At 23.8% G+C, this 21,469-nt stretch overlaps 1 protein-coding gene across 4 annotated transcripts in view; it reads right to left on the bottom strand.

Moving 5' to 3' along the window:
• Positions 1-351: 351 nt before the first annotated feature.
• LOC112595938 (venom dipeptidyl peptidase 4) overlaps positions 352-21,469 on the bottom strand; it is a 216,854-nt gene continuing 195,736 nt past the window's right edge. For 3 of the 4 annotated variants that reach the window (XM_025341349.1, XM_025341348.1, XM_025341350.1), the window contains 16 exons: positions 18,529-18,623; positions 16,585-16,659; positions 9,630-9,682; positions 9,320-9,540; positions 8,771-8,928; positions 8,039-8,145; positions 7,163-7,286; positions 6,468-6,697; positions 4,734-4,895; positions 4,346-4,491; positions 2,585-2,712; positions 2,394-2,491; positions 2,032-2,226; positions 1,790-1,947; positions 1,240-1,451; positions 547-690 (listed from right to left, as the gene is read on the bottom strand). In XM_025341349.1, coding sequence (XP_025197134.1) covers positions 547-690; positions 1,240-1,451; positions 1,790-1,947; positions 2,032-2,226; positions 2,394-2,491; positions 2,585-2,712; positions 4,346-4,491; positions 4,734-4,895; positions 6,468-6,697; positions 7,163-7,286; positions 8,039-8,145; positions 8,771-8,928; positions 9,320-9,540; positions 9,630-9,682; positions 16,585-16,659; positions 18,529-18,623 — 2,306 coding nt within the window. Of the gene's footprint in view, positions 691-1,239; positions 1,452-1,789; positions 1,948-2,031; positions 2,227-2,393; positions 2,492-2,584; positions 2,713-4,345; positions 4,492-4,733; positions 4,896-6,467; positions 6,698-7,162; positions 7,287-8,038; positions 8,146-8,770; positions 8,929-9,319; positions 9,541-9,629; positions 9,683-16,584; positions 16,660-18,528; positions 18,624-21,469 lie in introns of all 4 variants that reach the window. The other variant, XM_025341347.1, reaches the window with a different exon arrangement.

The raw sequence follows: 21,469 nt of genomic DNA, 5'->3' as shown, positions 1-21,469 counted from the left end.
ATATTATTTTTTAATCGGAAAACATTTCTGAAGACATTGATGGATTTATATTAGTCAATACAGTTGTATATTTACGCATGTTTTTTTTTGTTTTATTTTAACAGGAGGGGGGAGATAATAATAAGAAATAATCTATTGTTAAAGCTCCTATGATGCAATTTTAATATTTAAATGATAAATGATTGCCACAATAATAAATACACAGCTGATAACATAAACACCCAAGTAAACTCACACGTATGTAAATATCAATAAGTGATTAAAATACTTTTAAAAACAACAAATTCTTTTGTAGGGTTATATCAATTTGAAATAATATAAATATGATAAATATTATAAATTACGTACATATCAACATATAACAAATGTTCATTAAAAAAAAAAAAAATAATAATAATAATAATAATAAAATCAACAATATTTAAGTTTTTTATTTTCTGTGTAAGTTCAAGAAATTATGTAGGAATATAAATAACTCTTTAGGATTACAAACTGATACCTTCCAATCATAAATATATAACTGATTAAACTGGTTTGTATTTTGTATTACTGCGTAAAAGCAAAAAAATTCAAGCTCTCGTCCCAATCATCAAAATCCAATGGCCCAAAACATTCGTCCCAAAAATGTTCCATAGCATGGAATAAATGTTTAGTTGATCCATCAAAAGTGTGTCCTTCGTCTGGATACGTCTACAAAGTAAAATACGGTTAAATAGTATTTAATGATATTAATATTATACAATTATATTAGTTTTAAATAAATTATCTATACATTTTATAATAATCGTACTTGGATCACATCATATGCAATATGTTTTTACAGTTTTAATAAAAATAAATTAAACATGCTATATTATAAATAAATTTAATACAACTGATCATTATTTTAAGTTGTATTACATTTTATTTTAATAGTATTAAAAATAATATAATCATTCTATGATAAAAAAGTAATAATAAAATTAAATAAATTTTTTTTACATTATATTACTCATGTAAACTAATTTTAAGTTAATTTTTAATGATTTAAATAATATCAAATGCATCAAATTGTTTCGTCATTTTAAGTAGAACTTTTTTTTTAAATAATTTGTTTATTCGCCGAAAAAAAAAGATGATATTTAAAGACAATATCTTACTTATGTACTAGTGTTTTTAGTTGAATTTTTTATCTTTAAACGTACAACTTAAACTTATTTATTATTTAATAATAATTAATAATAATAAAATAAGACATACTTGGTGTCTGAATAATATTCCCTTTTCTGTTAATGCCCTAATCAGCATCATGCTATGCTGATAATGAACCGTTTCATCTGCACTGCCATGGATTAACATTAACAGTTTTTTATCCAATGTAATTGCTTTTTTGCTTAAATCCGAGTCTTCGTATCCACGATAATTGTCTGTCACATTTGGGGTGCCCATCAACTTTTCAGTCCAAGCCGAATCTAAAAAAAAAAAACATCAGTTTCGATATGGCTGGTTAATTGGTTAACGATAAAATTATGATTATAATTATTATTTAGTTTTTTTTTTTTTATAACTTTATTAATTATTTTTAAATGATTTTAATACCAATAATTAGCGAACAATTTTTGGTGTAAATTGGATGGGAAATCAATAGAATATTTTTTACTTCAGGGTCCAGTAAAACGAAAAAAAAAAGTGATACTATGACATTCTAAATTTCTTAAAAACATTTATCTCTTTATATTCGTAATATATTTGTATTCTTATTGTATTCTTAAGTACATGCTTACATCAATACCAGTAGAATAATAATTACCAAAATGTGCCCAATTTGTAATTGGCGACGTCGCAATTCCGCATCGAAATACTTCTGGACGTTTGGCTAAGATCATTCCAGTGGCATATCCACCGTATCCTTTGCCCCAAATTCCAATACGATCTTTGTCTATAAACTTCAGCGTGTCTTTAAGATACCTGTAAATAAATTATTATAACAGTATACACATACTGTGTTTACAAATCTATAGACAAAAGAATAAACTTAGTTTCTGTAATTACAATAAAACTGAAAGCTGATCTTGGATGTCAGTGATTCCCATTTTATAGTAAATGGACGTTCTGGATCTATCACCTTGGCCTAGTGTTCCACGACCATCGATTATGGCGATGATAATATTTTTGTTGCTACACAAGTATGTGGCCCAATCCACAGACCACTCTTCGGTCACCGACTGAGTGCCAGGTTTGCCTTTTCTGTAACCAAATAAAATGTTTTACCACGAAATTTACGTTTTGAGTATAATACTATTATTTGTTATTCTGATTTAAACACGTGTGACTAAATGTTATTCGGTCACTATAAGTTAACTATATTATTGTGATGTGATAAAAAAAAATAATGACCATAAAAATAATTTTACATGTATAAAATAAACGGGAATGCGGTTTCGTCATATTCTTTAAATGCAGGGGGCAGCATCAATTTGGTTTGAGCGATGAATCCGTTCTCGACTTCCACCTGTAGAAATCGTTTTTTTTTTTTTTTTTTAACAGTTATTATACAAAACCTATTTAATAATTCTACCGTTATTAGTTTCCATTATTATTATACCTGCATTATTTGTATGTTAGGTTTAGCCATTGTAGAATATTTAGTCGCAAGTGTTGTGTAATTGTTTAATATCATTACTTTTTGATTTATCTGCAGATTCATTAATATAACTTTGGGTACTAAAGGACCTGTAAATAATATAAACTTAGCAAAATAACATTTAAGACTACACTATTTTAAAATTATGATTGTTTGTAAATTTATCAAATTTCACAAGCAAATAACCAATATGTTTTATATAGGTTTTATTTATTGAATATTCACTTTTTTTTTATACAAGTGTGTTTAGTATTCAATAAATTATAATTCAAGGTCCAAAATAACCGTGTAGGATCATTATTTTTAAAATAATATAAATCTAAAAAACTTTGAATAAAATATAATATAAATACTGAACAAAATATATAATGTTTAAATATAATACAATATAGGTACAATGTTGATACCTATTTAATAGTGATATTTTATTCTTAGCTAAAATGTTGCATAAAATAAGCTCCTATACTTCATTCACATTAAAAACCTAGTAAGTCATAAACAAAAAGTTCTATTTTATATTCATTGTATAAAATATGATACAAAATAGAAACAAAATATTAATTATTGTAGAATATTTATCAAAAAATAAATAAAAAGGTAAACTTTTAAATAGTGTTAATATCATATTATTTTAATTTAATTACACATTTTTTTTTTTTTTATTTAACAAAAATAATTTTCCTGTAAAACATTTAATTTAGGGCCAAAACATTTTAACTAAAGAAAAATATATATTAACAACCAAAATGTTAGACAATATAATATGTAAAACTCTTGTTTTTAATTTAAAATTGTTAACACTTCATATCGTTTTTTTACGTCAAGTTTAGCTTAGAAAAAAAACTATTTTTAAGACTAACGTAGAGATAGAACAACTTTGTAAATTTATAAATATGACAATTATAAAAAAAGTATTTATTATGAAAGAACATATTACGAATTGAACATTTAAATTTATCTTCTAAAATATTGTTTTTAAAATAATATTTAATCAAATTACTAAATTAAATATTTTTATTATACTTAATTTTATAATGTGTTAAAATGTACATAATAATTTTATTTAGATTATAATTCGTTTGTATTATCCTATAAAATAATATTTTAATGTTTAATCGATATTTGAGAAAATTTCATTTTTTCAGACTATTAATTCAAATATATGTTCATGGTATAACCATTGATTATAGAATATAATATATAGAGTATATATGTATAGTATATTCTATAATCAATGGTATAACTATAGTTTAATATATGTATAGCAAATTTAAACATTTGCTTTAACATTTAAAAACGGAACATTAGCATAACTGCCGTTTTGGACATGGCACTGTCATATTATATGAAAATTGGACACATACAAATATGGTATTATCATTTGTTATGATAGATGATAATTATTATTATTACTATTTTAGTTATTAAATTGTGTTTATTTGATAATTGTGTTGGTATTTTACAAAAATATTATTTGCTTTTATAAAATAATCTAATTATTATCTATAATAAGCATTTTAATGTAATATAGAATACATAGATTAATGATATATATGCATAATTTATATATTTTTGTTATAAACTAAAAGTTAGTCATAGAATACAATTTCTACCTAAACAAAAACAGTTTCTTTTATTACTCGTCATCCAACATTTCTTTTTCATCTTGTTTATTCATTTATCAATTATATTAAATACTTACTTCAATTGAACAATACTTACCTAAACATTCTAAAACGTAGTATTTAGAATTCGGGTACTGACAGAAATGAGATCGGACATATAAACATGAGTTGGTCCTCACTGGCCATGAATCTTGTGGTAGTTTTGATGACTCTAGCCCTTTCAGACTCAACCGGAATGAATCACTACAAAAAATAAATAATGTAACTTAATATATTTAATATTTCATAAATTACTACGTTAGACAACAGTAGCGTACTTATAAAGTTAAACGATAACTATATAGATTCAAAATAACTAAACATAGCATATTAAAATGTATAATTTAAGGTTTTTTTTTATTTGATTTAATGTGGTGTTTAAAATCATTATAACTTCTAGATTATATTTATACTAGTTTATTATATTCACTGAGTTTTTGTTTTACCTGATATCTGAACTCATAGAATTATCCATTTTGGAAGTATTTTTTTGCGGTCCATTCGGAGGACATGTCAAACATTCCCAACCTGTTGTGCTGTTAACATTATCAGATACTTTGTATAAATGCCGTTGTGATGGTTTTCCTTCTGGTATCGCTTCAAAGTATCTATAAATATAAATTTGCGTTTATAAAGTGTAAAATAGTTTACTGATTTAACTGCAATAAAGCGAATAATTGAACAATTGAAACAAACTGAACTGTGGATATATTCAATTGCTTTGGTATTATACCAAAAAACCTATTTATATATATTTAAATGTATAATTTTTATATAAAAACCGTTTGGGGAATATTTATACTTTATAAGGGTAAAAATATTTAATCATACTTATGTGCTCGTTTTTCGTATTATATTGTTAGCCTAAAATTTAGAATCGTTATTAAGTGCTATTACAATTTATTTAACATATTATGATCAACTATACTGCATCTTTTTATCAAAAAACTTCACAAAAAAAGAGAAAAACATTCCTCCTTGCCTTGATGTAATTTATATACAACTTAATTAAGTCAAACCAAGAAAATCAAAGGTCAGAGGTAGTTGGAGTACTGTTATTTTTTTTTTTTTTGGCTAAATAATATTGTATAAACCTATATCACTACCTACAACTCAGCTACAGTTGATTTTACTTCCTATACTAAAGTTAAGATTTAAATGGACAAAAGGTTCATGTAAGGATTACCGTCTATCAATATAATACATTACTTTGGGTAGGGAACGGCTAATACGCTGAGTATAAGAAATAGGAAGTTAGGCTGACTGGATGACTTAAGGTTTTCCAGAGTGCAACGTGATATATAATAATGTCTGATGCGTGCTTGGCAAGAGTGCGAAATTAATAGAAATATGACCACGGAAAAAATTCTGAGACAACCAACATGATCATGAGCAAGCTCTCACACTCGGGGCACGTCATCATGCCATACCAAGGTCTGTGACATTTATATTCTTTATACATTATTATAAATTACTATATTGTACTTTATCAATATACGATTATTTATTAATTTATATTTATCAATAAACGAAAACTTTTCCTAAATCAGGTAACCTTGATATCAAGCTTCAATATTACATACTGAATTCGATATAAACAAAACTTTGCTATAAGAAACATATCCGACGGTAGCTACTAGCTACCCGTGAAGAAAATATGTTACACTGACAGTAATAATATGTTTATACCACGAACATATTATTAATCGTGTAAAACATCATACGATTTTATTAAGATCAAAATAAATAGAAATATACTTATTTCCGTAAAAATGTTAAAATCGAGAAGAGAATATACGTAGACACTGTTATATTGCAAGTTTTCATTGATTTAATTCGACGTTTAATAAAAAAAGTTTCAAATTAAAATATGTGTGATTATTTAAAAGAATATATTTATTCTCTATAACTGCATAAAAAGTAAACATTTTTGTTTATTTTTAAAAAGTACTATCTTCTCTCTCCCTCAAAAAAAAAAAAAAAAATATAAATAAATAAATAAATAATAAAAAAATAGTGTTTTACGATCAAAATATCAAAAATAATTTTAAATGATCGTGTTTTATAACTTTATGTTTTACATATTATTATCTATTTCTCTTTATTATTAAATCATATAACATTTTTGTTGGATAAAATTATCATCACCATATTTCACAACAATAAATATTATTACTTACATAAGTTGGTTCGTCTGGTCCCACTGGACAATTCGAACGACGCAAAAACTTCCACTCGTCAACGGGAGTACGATTTTTGTAGATATATCTACAATACAGATGTGTGGATATGTGCCACGTGGACCATCAAGTACAGGTAGTATTGCCAAGTAACTAGTGCCATCTTCATTGAACACGATTTCTGTGTTTTCCAACCACCCTTTTCCATCAGCAATTTTTTCAACGTAAGACTGAAATGATATGTAAAAGTATACTTAGTTTATTACAAAAATAACAAAATGTTTATTCGCAATAAATGAACTGTTTAAAATCATAGTGAATTTTTTTTTTTTTTTAAATCATCACTCTACATTAATTATATATTCGTATACACAGAAATATGGAATGCACTTGTTCGACAACATTTTTTTCTCTTTACAAATATTATCAACTAATATATTATATATAGATAGAAATTTTGATAGGAAATTGTATAGGTTGTGTAAAATAAATAACATAATCACTTATTGATCTACATACAGTATGCTCTTTAAGTTAATTTTCAAGTTATTATAATATAATATATTTATATTTATAGCATAATAATTATATATCAAAAAATACTATAATATTTATATCAATAAAATATTGGGTCTAGACAGTGAATAAGTAAATTATACTTCTACCACAGATTCACATTATAGTTTTATACTCACGTCTTGACACTGCCAGTTGGGCTCAGAGCAAATAGATATCACCATTGTCGTCTGCTTTCTATTCATCCAAACTACTCCGATATGCCTTTCATTTGCCCACTTGACATGCATTAAATAAGGTTCACTATAAAAAAAAAAAAAAAAACAATAATTAGAAAAAAAATAATAATAATTCATACAATTTCAGTCTATAAAAATAAAATGAAAAAAAAATATAATACATTTTTTAGTTAAAAAGTCTTTTATTTAAACTTCTTAATAATAATTAGTTTACTTTCTAATTATTAGTTCAACAAATTTAATTGAAAAACCTGTTTTAACAACTTATCTTTTTTTTTTAGTTTATATTGCAAATAAATATCACAAAAAATTAAATTTATTATAAGCCTATAATAATCTATAGCTATAGCTTAAACTAATTAATTGATAGATTTTTCTGTAATTATTGATTTAAATAATTTTAAATATAAATAGCTATATTGATATATGAATATTAATTGATTTAATAAACTAATTGATGTAACCTTGATTAAACTACCTAAACATAAAACCACTACCATGGATTGTATGTAATAAGAAACTATACTATAAAATGTATTTCTCAATAAAATATTTGGTTTTTAAAAATAAAAAAAATAAAATTGCATAATCACTTTATTTTGTAGGTCAAAAAAGGTAACTAAGAAAAAAAAACAATACATTTTTAACGATCTTAAATTAATATTTGTCTTCATATTTACTTTAAATATTTAAAGTGAAATGTATTATTTGTTAAAAATTAAATAACAACTAAACATTCTTAATGCTATTTTAACTTAACTAGGTAATTTGAGTGAATTTTTCATCAACTTACTACCATTGAAAATATTAACTCACCTTTCCGTTTGTAAGGTTTGTGGTTTTTGCAATAGCGTAACGTTCGACAAACTATCATTTTTCAGATCTCTCAACCACACAGTAACCGTTGGATTCGGTGTTCCCGCCTAGAATAAATAGTAAAGTGTCAGCTTAAATAAAATATATTTACAAAATTATAATATTTTTACATGTTTTTTGTGTAATAAAAATTATGATCACCGACAGAAATTAATTAAGTGTGACATAATATGAAATAATTTAATATAATTATACTTATTGTTATAGTACGAGTACATCACAAATTTAAATACTATCTTAGTGGTTAAAAAAAAAAAAACCATTCATTTTCAATTTTTCATTGTTGTTTTTAATAGATTTTTATAAAGGTGTTTATAAAATAAAATTATTTCTCATTATAAAAAAACATCATAATATTATATTGAACGAAAAAAGGTAAATTATTTTTAAATTCATAAAAATATCATGTTAGTAAAAATGCTATTATTACTTGGCAATATAAACTAAGTGTTAAAACTATTAATAATCGTGTATCTTAATACTAATAATACTTATAATTATTATCTGTTAAATTTTTACTTTTTCAAAAATAATACAAACATTACAATAAACTGTGAATATTATCATAATTATCAAACGTGTTTATACTTAGATAGTTTGTGTGAGAATAAAAAAAATAATACAGATATTCAAACAGAAAATTTTGTTAACTAATAATATAACAGTACCTACCTTGGGATATCGTAGAGACTGGTAATACGGATACTGGAATCTAGTGTTATATACTGGATATTTGTATTCGCCGACCAATGAATCATTAAACGTCACATACACTAAATACCGTCCGGATGGTGAAAACCAAAACGCCTTATCAGATTTGAAAATTTCTTCTAAAATTTAAAATAAAAATTACCGTAATATGCTTATTCATCAATATTTATAAACATATATTTTAATCAAACTTCATATTGATGAGCGAAGGATTATTGTTATTTTAAGCATTTTGAAAATATTGTGTCTATATCACCGTTATTGCCATTGATGGCTTTTATCTAATTAACTTGTTTGATTTATGAATTATTTAAACTCAATTATTATAATGATTTTAAAAATTAACTTAAATTAGTTAAACTCTCCTGAATATTCATTGAAATATATTCACTTTTACAACGTATAATTTTTTGCATTTCTTAACCGTCAAACTATGGCTTACACAGTTAGATGTGTCATATAATTATTATGTTAATAACAGTATAATAGTATCTTAAATGTATAGCTTACCCTGATACAGCCAATCTGGTATACCATTGAACACGGTTGACGAACCCGTGTCTGTGATCCTGAGAACTCTGCTGTGCCGGTTCCCGTGGATTTTGTAATACAAATCGTTTTTGTGTACGAACACCAGTCCACTACCTAATGGTGACCATTGCGCTTTTTGTATGTAAATCTGCTCACCATCATCGATTGTTTTAGAGGCAATCATAAGAGGTACGCCATTTCTGTTAAAAACCGCAAAAAAACCTCGTTATAACCACTTAAAAAGAGGAGCGGGGAACACTGCAGGGAATCTATTCACTTTGTGACTTACTGGGTTGACACTTCAAAAACATGATACTTGGCCTCCCGCGTGTTTGTGTAAATCTAAAAACCAAAAATGTCGAGAATGTAAAATACCAAAATCTGAGCGTTTTTTTTAAATAACAATGTATATATAGGTATTAAAAACAAGTGTAAAGAATAATGAAAGTTTCAAAAAACTCAATTATTATTCCAATATTGATACTACAATAAATGTATTACTATCTTATTTTTCTTTTTAAAGATTTTTTACCTTTATAATATATGTTTAGTCAGTATAGCCAGAATTCATATTTTATCCCCCATTCAATCAGCTCCAATCCGATTATTTTTGGATTACTTTTAAAATATTTCAATATTGCAAAGAGATAGAATATTTTCTTGGCTTTAACTATATATGTGTAATTTTATCATCTCTCCATAAATATTATTTTGGGTAGAAACTGAATTTAAAGTATTGAATATTTGGTTAGGTACAATACTTCACTTTATATGTTACTACTATAAATACACAAAATTATTATAATCACTGTACTACGTTTAAATATCGTGGGTACAATATCCTAATATAGAAGATATAAATATCAAGCTTAATGAACTTTTTTTTTTCAAATTTCAATACAGTGCAATATACTGTGTAGTTTCTAAATCTAATTTTAGAAATACAACCTTATATTTGTACTTTATACGTACATACGTATAAATAAAACACACTTATAGAGTATAATAAAATAAACACAAGAAACTATCATTAGAATTTGTGTTATGTCATTGTAAAAAGGTATTTTTAATTTAAGCATTACATTAAATACATCATGAAATTCTGGTAACCAATAATAATAATAATTTACAAAAATATGTAATAAAAATACTTATAAAACTATAAATATTTCAGAGAGTTAAATCTTAAGTAAAATACACTAATGTAAAATAAACTAATAATACATTTTTTAGACTATTTTAGGCTTAATATTTAGGTAAGTAAAAATATAATACTAAAATAACGTGATAATTATAATAATTTTTTCGCGTGGTTTTATGAAAGATACAAAACAAAATTTTCAACATTAGAAGTTTTTATATTTTAATTTAATAAAGTAGGAATAGAGACTGACCATAAGAAATAATTAACAATAATATTTCTAATAACTTAGCGAGATAATTTATGTAAATACTAAATTTTTGTTTTTTATTATCAACTTTTAAGTAATAAAATAATAAAAAAAAATAAAAATACTAGTATGAATACGAGTTAAGATAAACATAAAAATGTAATTGAGTTTCATTGAAATGAAAAAATTTAAAATTAAAAATAATAAAATGTTGGATAAATGATTTTTTTATTATGTATTAAACCGTGATTTTTTCTGGTGTCCTTGCAATGGTTGTCACAAAGCTTAATCACGTGGCAGACATGTATCCAAAAGAGTCATAAAAATGTAAATTTATTCTTAAAAATATATTAAGCTAGTCCACTATACACATGTATCATACCTCATAATGCTAACGGGTCTCCATTATAAATGTTCGTGATGAAATGTACATTTTGTCCATTATGTGCATTAAACACTGATGGCGGTAAGGTGCAAGAATGAATTTATCCAAGGATCGTAGTAAAAGTTTATGTTCTACAAGTATTTAAAAAGAAAAAAAAAAAAACCAAGAAAATACGTCATGAAAGAGTAGATAAAAAAAAAAAAATACCAAATAAGAGGTTATTTTTCTCGTAAAGTGTACAAACATTGTGTGGTATTTAATAAAAAACCACCAGAAAGTTTTTTGGTTGAGTAATTTGGTTTGATATTAAAACTGTGCAGCTAATCCGTATAGGTATATATAGGTATGTCAGATATTTAAGATTTTATACTTTGTTAATATACTATTATAGTAGTGAACCTATATTTTATTTATTACATAGTTAATTGTTTTATAATATTTTGTGTAATATGTTAATAATACAATTACTTTAATTAATTTTAATTAATATACAAAAAGTATCTTAATATTATTAAAGAACACAAGTTTTTTTTTATTTTTCAAGAAAAATAACTTCCATTTCTATTATATTTTGATAGTATTGTTATTTATACATTGTCGAAGATTTGAATCAAACAAAATTATTTTATTCATCTCTACTTATAATAATATATCAAATTATAATGAAAAAAGTTTTTTTTTTTTTATATTTGAAACATTAAAATAATGTAATTACACACAATGTCAAATTCTTGAGTATAATTTAACCATTTTCGAAATAAAATTATGAATTAAGTATTTATACAAACTATATATAAAACAAAAACAAAATAATAGCAAATAAAATTATTGCAAAGTGACTACACTATATTCAAATATTAATAATAATCATTCTATAAACATTATATTACTTGAAATTTGGGACTATTATTACTAGTTATTTATTTATTCATGTTTGTTTTTAACGCCCAATATAAATATATGAAATTAATAAATTTAAATTTCATAATATGGTAGTTTAGTATTCTAAAAAATATTGTATGAATTATCATTTTTGAATTTAGCCAAGTCATTCAATGAATGAAATTGAAAATCTACCAAGGTATTAAAAAACTTGATGATTTAAATAAAAATAAGTTTAATAGAAAACTTCAGTTAACTATAATAGTTTTGTTTTATATCAACCTTTGTATCTCTTAAACTAGTTATACACGTGTCAGTTTTTTTTAAATAATTAAGAGTTAATATGAAATTAAAATATAATACTTATTTTAAATATATAGAATATATTTAATTTTTAAGTTGTATTCATAAAGATTGAAAGTTTTTTAATAAAAAAATAATTTTTGTGCAATTTTTTAGTATAAATAATTTCAGTTTATTTTTGCAAGTTTTATCGGAGTTGTTGAAAGTTTAGCATACGCGATATCAAATTTAATTCATTGTTCATTCATACAATTCTTAAAAAAAAACAGATACCTACTATTATTGTTTAAATAAAAATCATTTCGTTTTTATGAATTTCAAAATTAAAAATACGCTTATGACTTTTTTTTTTTTATGTATATTTTTGGACAAACCCTGATATATTTATACGAAGTCATTATTTTCTTCTAAATAACTAAAAATGTTTATTGTAAGATCAGTTTTTTGTCCAATTATTTTTAAAAATAAATATATTACTGCAAAAAATTGACGATATGTTATTTTAAACATATCTGTTTAATTATTTTAAATTAAATACAAATATAAAATACGCAGATGACTCGTAATAAAATATAATCATGATCGGTATTATAATAAAAGTGTATATTCTTAAGGAGTCTATCTTTTGCATATTGTGTTGCATACTTAAAATGAACGATCGCAGTAATGAAAATTGAATTTTCGACAAAAAATTGTAATTTAATATTTTATAGCAAATTTACCCACAAAATAATGCCCGTAATACTTATTATACATGTGTATTTCGATTATATCGATGACATTTTTTGAAACAAAAACAATTGAACGGGGTTCCTAAATAAAATTATGCGAATAAGTAAACATAATATTATGTTCATTGAAAAGCGACGGACAACTCTCACCCTACCCTCAAAAGTTGATGCAAAAAAAAAAAAAAAACAAAACTCCAAAACGAAAACGGCAGTAACGGTATCTACGTGTTTAATAATATTATTATTTATTATATATAGTTCTATTATTAATATTATAGGTAACTATGCACAGTATGGATATTATTCGTTTTGTGAAAATCAATCGAATCACATTCTACGAACAATTATTTTTCACGAGGCACGTCTAAATGTTACAGTTTCGAATCTGTTATTCTTCCTAAAAGTGTATAATTTTAGTACTTAATGCATATAAATAAATATAATAACTAAAAACCATTTTTTGTCATTCGTTTCGTTTCGATTTACTTTTTTTTTTTATATATAATATCGAGTATTCGTTATTTCTTAATATTCCTGGGCATTCGGTTGACGTGGGTACGGCTAAAGAATAAGCAGTAAGCACGTATGTATTATTGTGAGCATGTGTAATATTTACATATTAAAACATTTTTTCTTTTCGTCGTTTACGTCAAACGTCAACGGGCCAAAGAAAAACTGCAATACGTGCGTGGACGTGACGTTGACGGAAAACTTTCTATTCTGGCTTATGCAAATCAAACATTCATTTTAACTTTATCGTTTTTTTTTTGGCATAGACGGTTGTACGTTCATTTCTCGAGAGTACGCTGCAGCAAAAGTGTTTTGTTTTAATTTTTGTTCTACTTTTATTTGTTAATTTGTTTTAAAATTATAAAAAGGTCATAGTATTGTTTTCAATAAAGCTGATGGTGAAATATATTACTTGTGCACAGTAGTAGTGTTTTCATATGGATTTCATTTTGTAAATATAAAAATACATGGCCGGTGTTCACTGTATACAGTATATCGTTAGGAACTCTCGTTTTATGTACCAAAATAACAAAATACTTTCGTAAAATCTATAATAATATAGTTCAAACTATAAGACTTTTTATTGGTTATTACCCAAGCAAGACAATATAATACAATTCACTATACAAACAAACATTTCTTATTGTAATACTATACTAAAAAAAAAAAAAAAAAAAATCCAATTATAGGAAAATATTGAATTTTCCAAAAAATAATCCCGGAAATATAGCATGACAAATTGGTATAATTCATTAGATACTATAAGTTTGACAGTTATTTGCTCAGCGATTTTTAAATGTATTTTCGTAACAGATTCAAAGTGCTTTTAGTAATTTATTATTGTTTCTTTTTTTTCTATCGGGGTCAAACTCTCTTCAATAGTATTAATTTTAAACCGATTAATCTTTTAACACTATTATTGCTTTATTTTTAAATGCAAAATTCGTCAGATTTCATTCACCATGATACTTATTATTAATTTGATTTTAATATTAGTAAAAATATATCAAAATTGATATGTTTTTAATCAAAATCCATTTTATTCGAAAAAAAATTGCATTATGATATTGATAAATAAAATAAGCATATGAAATTGTCATCACTGTTTACAGGTTGTTATATGGATTTTAATTAAACGAAATTTTATATTTTTCTGTTATAAAAATTATATTGTATTTATTAATTAATTATAATATAGATTCTTTCATTTTTTGGTAGAAAATATTTCTTAAATACGTTTATTTTTAATTATATTTTATATACAATAATATACTTAATTAAAACAAGGAGCAATGCATTTACATATTAATTATTAAATTAAATATTTTGTGAATAAGTTTAATAAACTTTTGATGATTGAATAATTATGAATAAAATTATCACAAATATTATGAAACAATAATTAAAAATTATTATTTAGTTTAATAACAAAATTACTGAAAATTGGATAATTTCACGTCGATAGATACTATATAAATTTATAAAATTAAATTTTAAACTTTTTTATTTAATTTAAGTGCTTTTAAGCTATAGTCATAATATTTATACCTTTAAAGTATATTTTTTCAAAATGTTAAAATGTACAGACTTTTTATAAATCTACAAGATATAATAATTATATTGAATAATATATATGTTTCATTTATAAAAACTGTTGAACCTTGATAGTTAAACCTAACATCTGATACTCAATCATATAAATTTTATGATGATCGTGAATAAAAAGTTTAGTAATAAAATTGTAAGTACTGTATATTAATGATATCTAAAAAATAAATAAATAATTTGCAATTAATATGGTTTTTGTATTAAAATATAAATGATAAAAATTCAACCAATGTTTAAGTTTCAAATTAATTTTTTTAAACAAAAATAGTTTATAGTAAATAGTAACACCTTATGTATTAAGTTATTCTGATTTGAACTCACATCGTGCACACTATTCTATATCAATAGTATGTATAATTTGAAAAAAAGTTAAAAATTAATTTTTATTTTTTTTAACACAAAAAAAATCATTCGAATACACTCAAATTATGAGATTTATCATTTCTCAAAATGTACATTTCTTTCAGCCTTCAGGGAATTGGTACCCAAACGTTCGTCGGACTACGGTCAAAGGATGAACGAATACTTCTGAAAAGGAAATGGAAAAAAAAATAGTTTTCGCCTTTATGCACATCGTACCCTTCTAGGATACAAAGCTTCTTCTTTAGATCTGTGATACAATATCCTATAAATTATATTATAGATGCTACGTATATATTTATATATATATATATGTGTGTGTGTCTTTCTAACGAAGTTCGTACGATTAAGAATGGAACCCATCAGCCGACGAGTGTGGGTTAAATCGTTCAGAAAACGATAACTAATGATACCGGTACGGTGTGTGGGAGACAAAAACTTTTGTCTTTACAGTTCATTTGGTATATTTACAGTTCAAAATTGAGTGTGTATGAGTGTAAAGAGGAAAAAGAAAGGTATCAAAAAGAATGATGGAGAGAAACGAAGAAAAAGAAAAACAGAATGGGAGAGAAAGAGAGAGAGAGAGATGGAAGTGAATGGTCTAAGTGATTTTTTTTTTCGAGACATAAATAAAAAAAGAAAAAGGTAAGTGGCAATATCTCGGTTCGGTTACTGCGACAAATAGGCTAAAAATGCGATACAACAACGACGGTATTAAAAAACCAATATATCTGCAGAAATACTCAACCAGTCGACTGACAGCGTTATCTCAACCATATTCATAAATCAAACTCGGCCACCGCCCATATTCGTACATTATGGACATTACAAGTAACCTTTATCATTTTTTTGTTTTTACGAATCTCACTGGAATCTAATCCAGCCATTACGTACACAATTACAAGATTATATTCACAAATCACATTCGCAATATACATTATTATATTATGAGAGTAATATTGTTATTATATACATCCCATAACGTGATTTATTATAAGTAATAATATTATATCAATGTCACACGTGCAGAGTTTGTCGAACAATATCCGTTGACACAAGGTGCGAATAACTTACTTTTTTCTCATCCGATACTAGCAGCACGTAATTTTGATCGCTGGAAATTTGAAATTTATTCGCGTTCACTCGTTTCTAAAAACAAGCACAAATCAAAAAAACATCGGTTATATTTTCATAGCTATAACTTTGTATAACATGTTGTTTATATAATACTAAATCGGATGCTAGTTAATTTTTATATTAAAAAAAAAAAAAAAAAAAATTAAAATTTTTAAAAACCATTTCAATTTTTGAAAATATTTTATACATTAGGTCTTTATACAACAATTTTATTTTTACTATTTTTATTGTAAAAATTTCTTGAGTTTTTTTTTTTATTTTATTTTAATTAAATTAAATTTGTTTTTATTTTAATTATAATATAATTTGTTCATCTTTATTTCCAGAGCAGGATATTTTTGGAAGTACTACAATAAATATTTGAGGATCTTGGATGATTAGTTTATGAATTAAATGTGCTTAACGTTCAGATGAGTGAAGGGGAGAACTAAAGTACCTGCAAAAATGTTGATCCAATATTCTACTCTTTTATTATTTAAATACTTAAAACTAATAAGCATCTAAATTTAATCCAAAATTAGGTTTTCATAAATTAAAATATATCAAATAGTATTCTGCTTAATAAATTAAAAATAAATTTCTTAATTTACAACAGTAAAAACTTAAAACTAAATCATCAATAATAAAAATAGCACAGTTTAATATTATATAAATTATAAATTATTATCTTCAAAAACAATGTTTACTAAGAATTTTAAAATACGTAAAAATCTTTTTTTTTCTAAAACGTTATTTATTTGTGAAATAATTAAGTTCATTGATAAAATGATCATTATTTATAATACAACTTAGGTAATTTACAAAAACTGTTTTTTTTTTTTTTTTTTTTTTTAATTTACATTATAAATATAAATCATTTTTGTAAAAAAGAAGTATTCATGATTGAACGATAGAAAAAAAATCTAGTGCACAATAAAATAGTGTTGCTATTGATACTTCTGTAATTTATTTACCTTTTTATGTTTATAACATATTATATTCATTATTACTTAAGTTATTGTTTTTGATTAATTTATTTAATGTTACCTAATTGTTAATATGGTTATTACTATATGACTAATAATATCGTTGTTAAAAATATACGCGTTACAAAACTTACTAAAATATTAGTGTATGATATAAATATTAATAATACTGTTTAGAAATAATCATCTTAAATGGAGATATATAATTCTAATGAAATTGAAAAAAAAACTGGTAATTTTTAGATATTTAAGGTATGATTGGAAATAGTAATAAAAAAGGGTTTCCTACAAAATATAAAAAAAAAAAAAAATATAATAATTATAATAGCAATTTAATGATAAAAATAACTAGTTAAACGAATTTATTGAAAATCCAAAATAACCAAATTTCTTTTTCTCACTGAATTTTAAAAACCATCACTGTTTTTTATTTCCCATAAAGTTTAAGAATAAAATCGTTTTCACTTAAATACATACAAACTATTTTATTTTACTATACTATACAATATTATTTTCTTATTGCTTTGAATAAAACACGTAACGGCTCATATGGGATTTAAATTATATAGTTTTTTTTTACTCAATACCTTCATAAACAATCTACAATTTTATACAAATAATTTATAAACGGTAGATGTGTATGCACGATGTCTGGTTTTTTTTTAATATCATAGAGATTAAATCCCAGTTAATCGTTTGGGGATTACTCAAAAGCTATTGGAATCAATTGGTATTTCGTTAAACGTCTGGCCCATCGATCCGTATACTCGTAGTTATTTTTTTCTCTTAAAAAACTAATTACGCCCAAACGTGGAAACGCAATTTCAAGTAAAAAAAAAAACCTTATTGCTTTGAGAATCTGACATCAATCAGCGAATATTTTATGCTCAGTTAATACTAGTAAATTGGCACTTACAAAAGACGAGCTCGTGAGGAGTACCCTGTGTTTGTTTGTTTCAACATTGTATACGCTGACGCCACCTTGTGCATCTCGAATCACCAGCTCTACGCCTGCAAATAAACATCAAGACATGATCATAATATTCTCAGCTGACACAATGTTTTGAAGAAAAAATTATTTTATTTTTGATCTGATGATAAAATCAATTTTAAACCTGAAGCAGAAAAATAAAAAAATACATACGAGTGTGTTCTTTTAATACCAATCTTAAGTGAAATTTTTTATTTTTTTATGTATTTCACATACGAGTACATATATTGAATATATGTGCTTGTAGTTTAGAAAAACTTCTATTGTTAAGTTATATATTTCGCTGGTCGTATTATTTAAAAACTGTATCGAATATAAAGTCTAACAGAAAATTAAAGCAGATTGATTTAAAATCTTTTATAATGTTTCATAATTTTTAAACCAAAGCATAAAATTCTATTTTATTTATCTTTTAGACGGTTTATTGTTATATTTAAATATTAAATTGAAAATTCATCGTTCAAATTTCGTCAAAAATCAGTTATAAATAATATATTTATTCAATTTTCGTTTAATTAAATATTGTAACATGGCATTTATACCTATATACATATATATAGTGGTTATATAAATTAGAAAATTATTAAATAGAAATTAATATACAGGTTATATTACTTTCATATAATTTAGTAATAGTACTTACTTTAACTAATACTTAGTATAACTATATAAACTAGGATGATATAAAAGATTAAAATAGATTTCAATAATATTATCTATTATTAAAAATACTATTGTCATGAAGTCATTATTAATTCGATTTAAAAAAATTGGGATAAATATTAAATAGAAATATTAGGAAGATTACTAATCCTAGAAAGTATTATACAGGACCACACTTTTTAGAATTGATAATAAATATGAACCTTTACTGTAAAAATGATCCTGAATAATATTGTCTCAATAATATTGCATTCATCATATTAAATAATACACCCATTCAATATTGGTCTGCATTTTTTATATCCTTAATAATATTATCTTAATTATAAATATTACCTACTAATTTATTATATTTCGGGAAATTTTTTTTACTGATTTATGCCATCCTAGATTTTTACAATTTATGTACAATATATAATTCAAATAAAATACTATTCTTATGTAGTGCATATCATAAAATATAAAGTTACATAAAAATATTGTTTTTCTTTAGTTAATAATTCCAATAAATATTTTTATGATAAATATTGATCCATGTGTATACTTTCTTAATTTACATATAGTCTATTTAATTTTATTATTTTATTATAATAATTGACATAGTCTTACTACATTATGTTAATTATGTTATATTACCTAATCTATGATACTTTATTTAATTAAAATAATTTTATTATTCTGCATAATTCACTACCGAAACACAATAAAACCAATATTAATATAAATTAATATTTCATACTAAAGATACATTTTAGAAACCATTTTTAAGTGGACTATACATTTTTGGAAAAATAATGCTTTGTTTTTTTATCAGTTCTTGATCTGATATTATTTGACGTAAAACAATTTTATACACACGTGTCAACCATGATTTTTCAACCAATCATTCTTTTTTGTATTTTTATGGGTTTTACAAAAATATTCGTGTGATAGCATGAATTTTAGCATATAACACAGGACTTAAAATACACAAAGCAACAAACTAGCATAACCACAATACATTTAATTTAGACACTCTAAAATGTCTTTTCGTTTTATCGGTTATTCGACATCAATTTTTATTTTGATAAAATGTATTAATTTTAGAAATGTTATTATTTTGACATTGTTAAGTATACCCGTACAGCAATATGAATGTTCATGAAAAATTATAAATTACAAAATATTTTTTTTATTTCTTAAATATATAACCTAATTTATTTTACTGTACTGGTTCGTCAATTAAGTTGAATTAAAGTTATTAAATATTTTAAAAAAGATCAAAAAAAAAAAAAAGACGGAATATTTTGAAATGAAAATGACGAATATTAGTGTAACGTTATATATTATGCACTTTACTCGTAAGTTAAATATTAGTAATCATAATGTATTAACTAAAAACATATTTGTTTAACTTTCGTTATACTAATCGTTTTACAATTTTTTTTTTTTAATTTTAATAGAGTAAACATGTTTTTTGTTTTTTTGAAATATTGCATTTTACTAATATATTGTCTGATAGCACACAAGTATTTTACACCACACCACTCATGTACATTTCTCCAACCTCATTTATTTCAGCTTTTGAAAATTTTTTTCAGTAAATATTTAACATATAATTTGCTTGAAATTTGCACGATATTAATTCGCCCCAAAAGTTCGATTTGCTACTGGAATATCGTCAATAAAATTAATGCGAATTGCGTGCTGAATAATTGCATAAATTATTTTTAAATTTTAAACGGATAGAACTAGATAAATGCATGTATTTTCGTTGATGATAATGATTTCAATGGCTTATCAAAAATTAGAATCAAGGAAAACGATAACACAATCAACTAAAAACCAAAAAATATAAAAATACATTTTTACCACACGTATTTATTAAATGTGTCCTTGAATATATATAATAACTGGAAAGGAAATAACTTCAAAGATATCATAAGCCTAAAAAGTATCATTAATTAATCAACGTCTAATAATTTCAAAATCTAAATAGACACTTATGAAAACTAAAAGAATTTTTTTTCTTGAACTATATTAAAGTACTATATCATATGACAAGGATTTATTCATAGTAAGAATAATAGTTTTAAAAAGTGTAAGTAGGTATTAATACATTTATTTTGGATCAAATTAAAACACTTAATTGTTTAATTTTATGTGTATTTCAATTTTATTTTTTTAATCATCTTACATTATACACATAACTATAATATAGATC

Source organism: Melanaphis sacchari, unplaced genomic scaffold (genome assembly GCF_002803265.2).
Source record: "Melanaphis sacchari strain LSU unplaced genomic scaffold, SCAv2.0 Contig2_pilon_pilon, whole genome shotgun sequence".
Lineage (NCBI taxonomy): Eukaryota > Metazoa > Arthropoda > Insecta > Hemiptera > Aphididae > Melanaphis > Melanaphis sacchari.
Note: the sequence above shows the minus strand (reverse complement) of the source record. Positions and strands in the feature narration are given on the sequence as shown.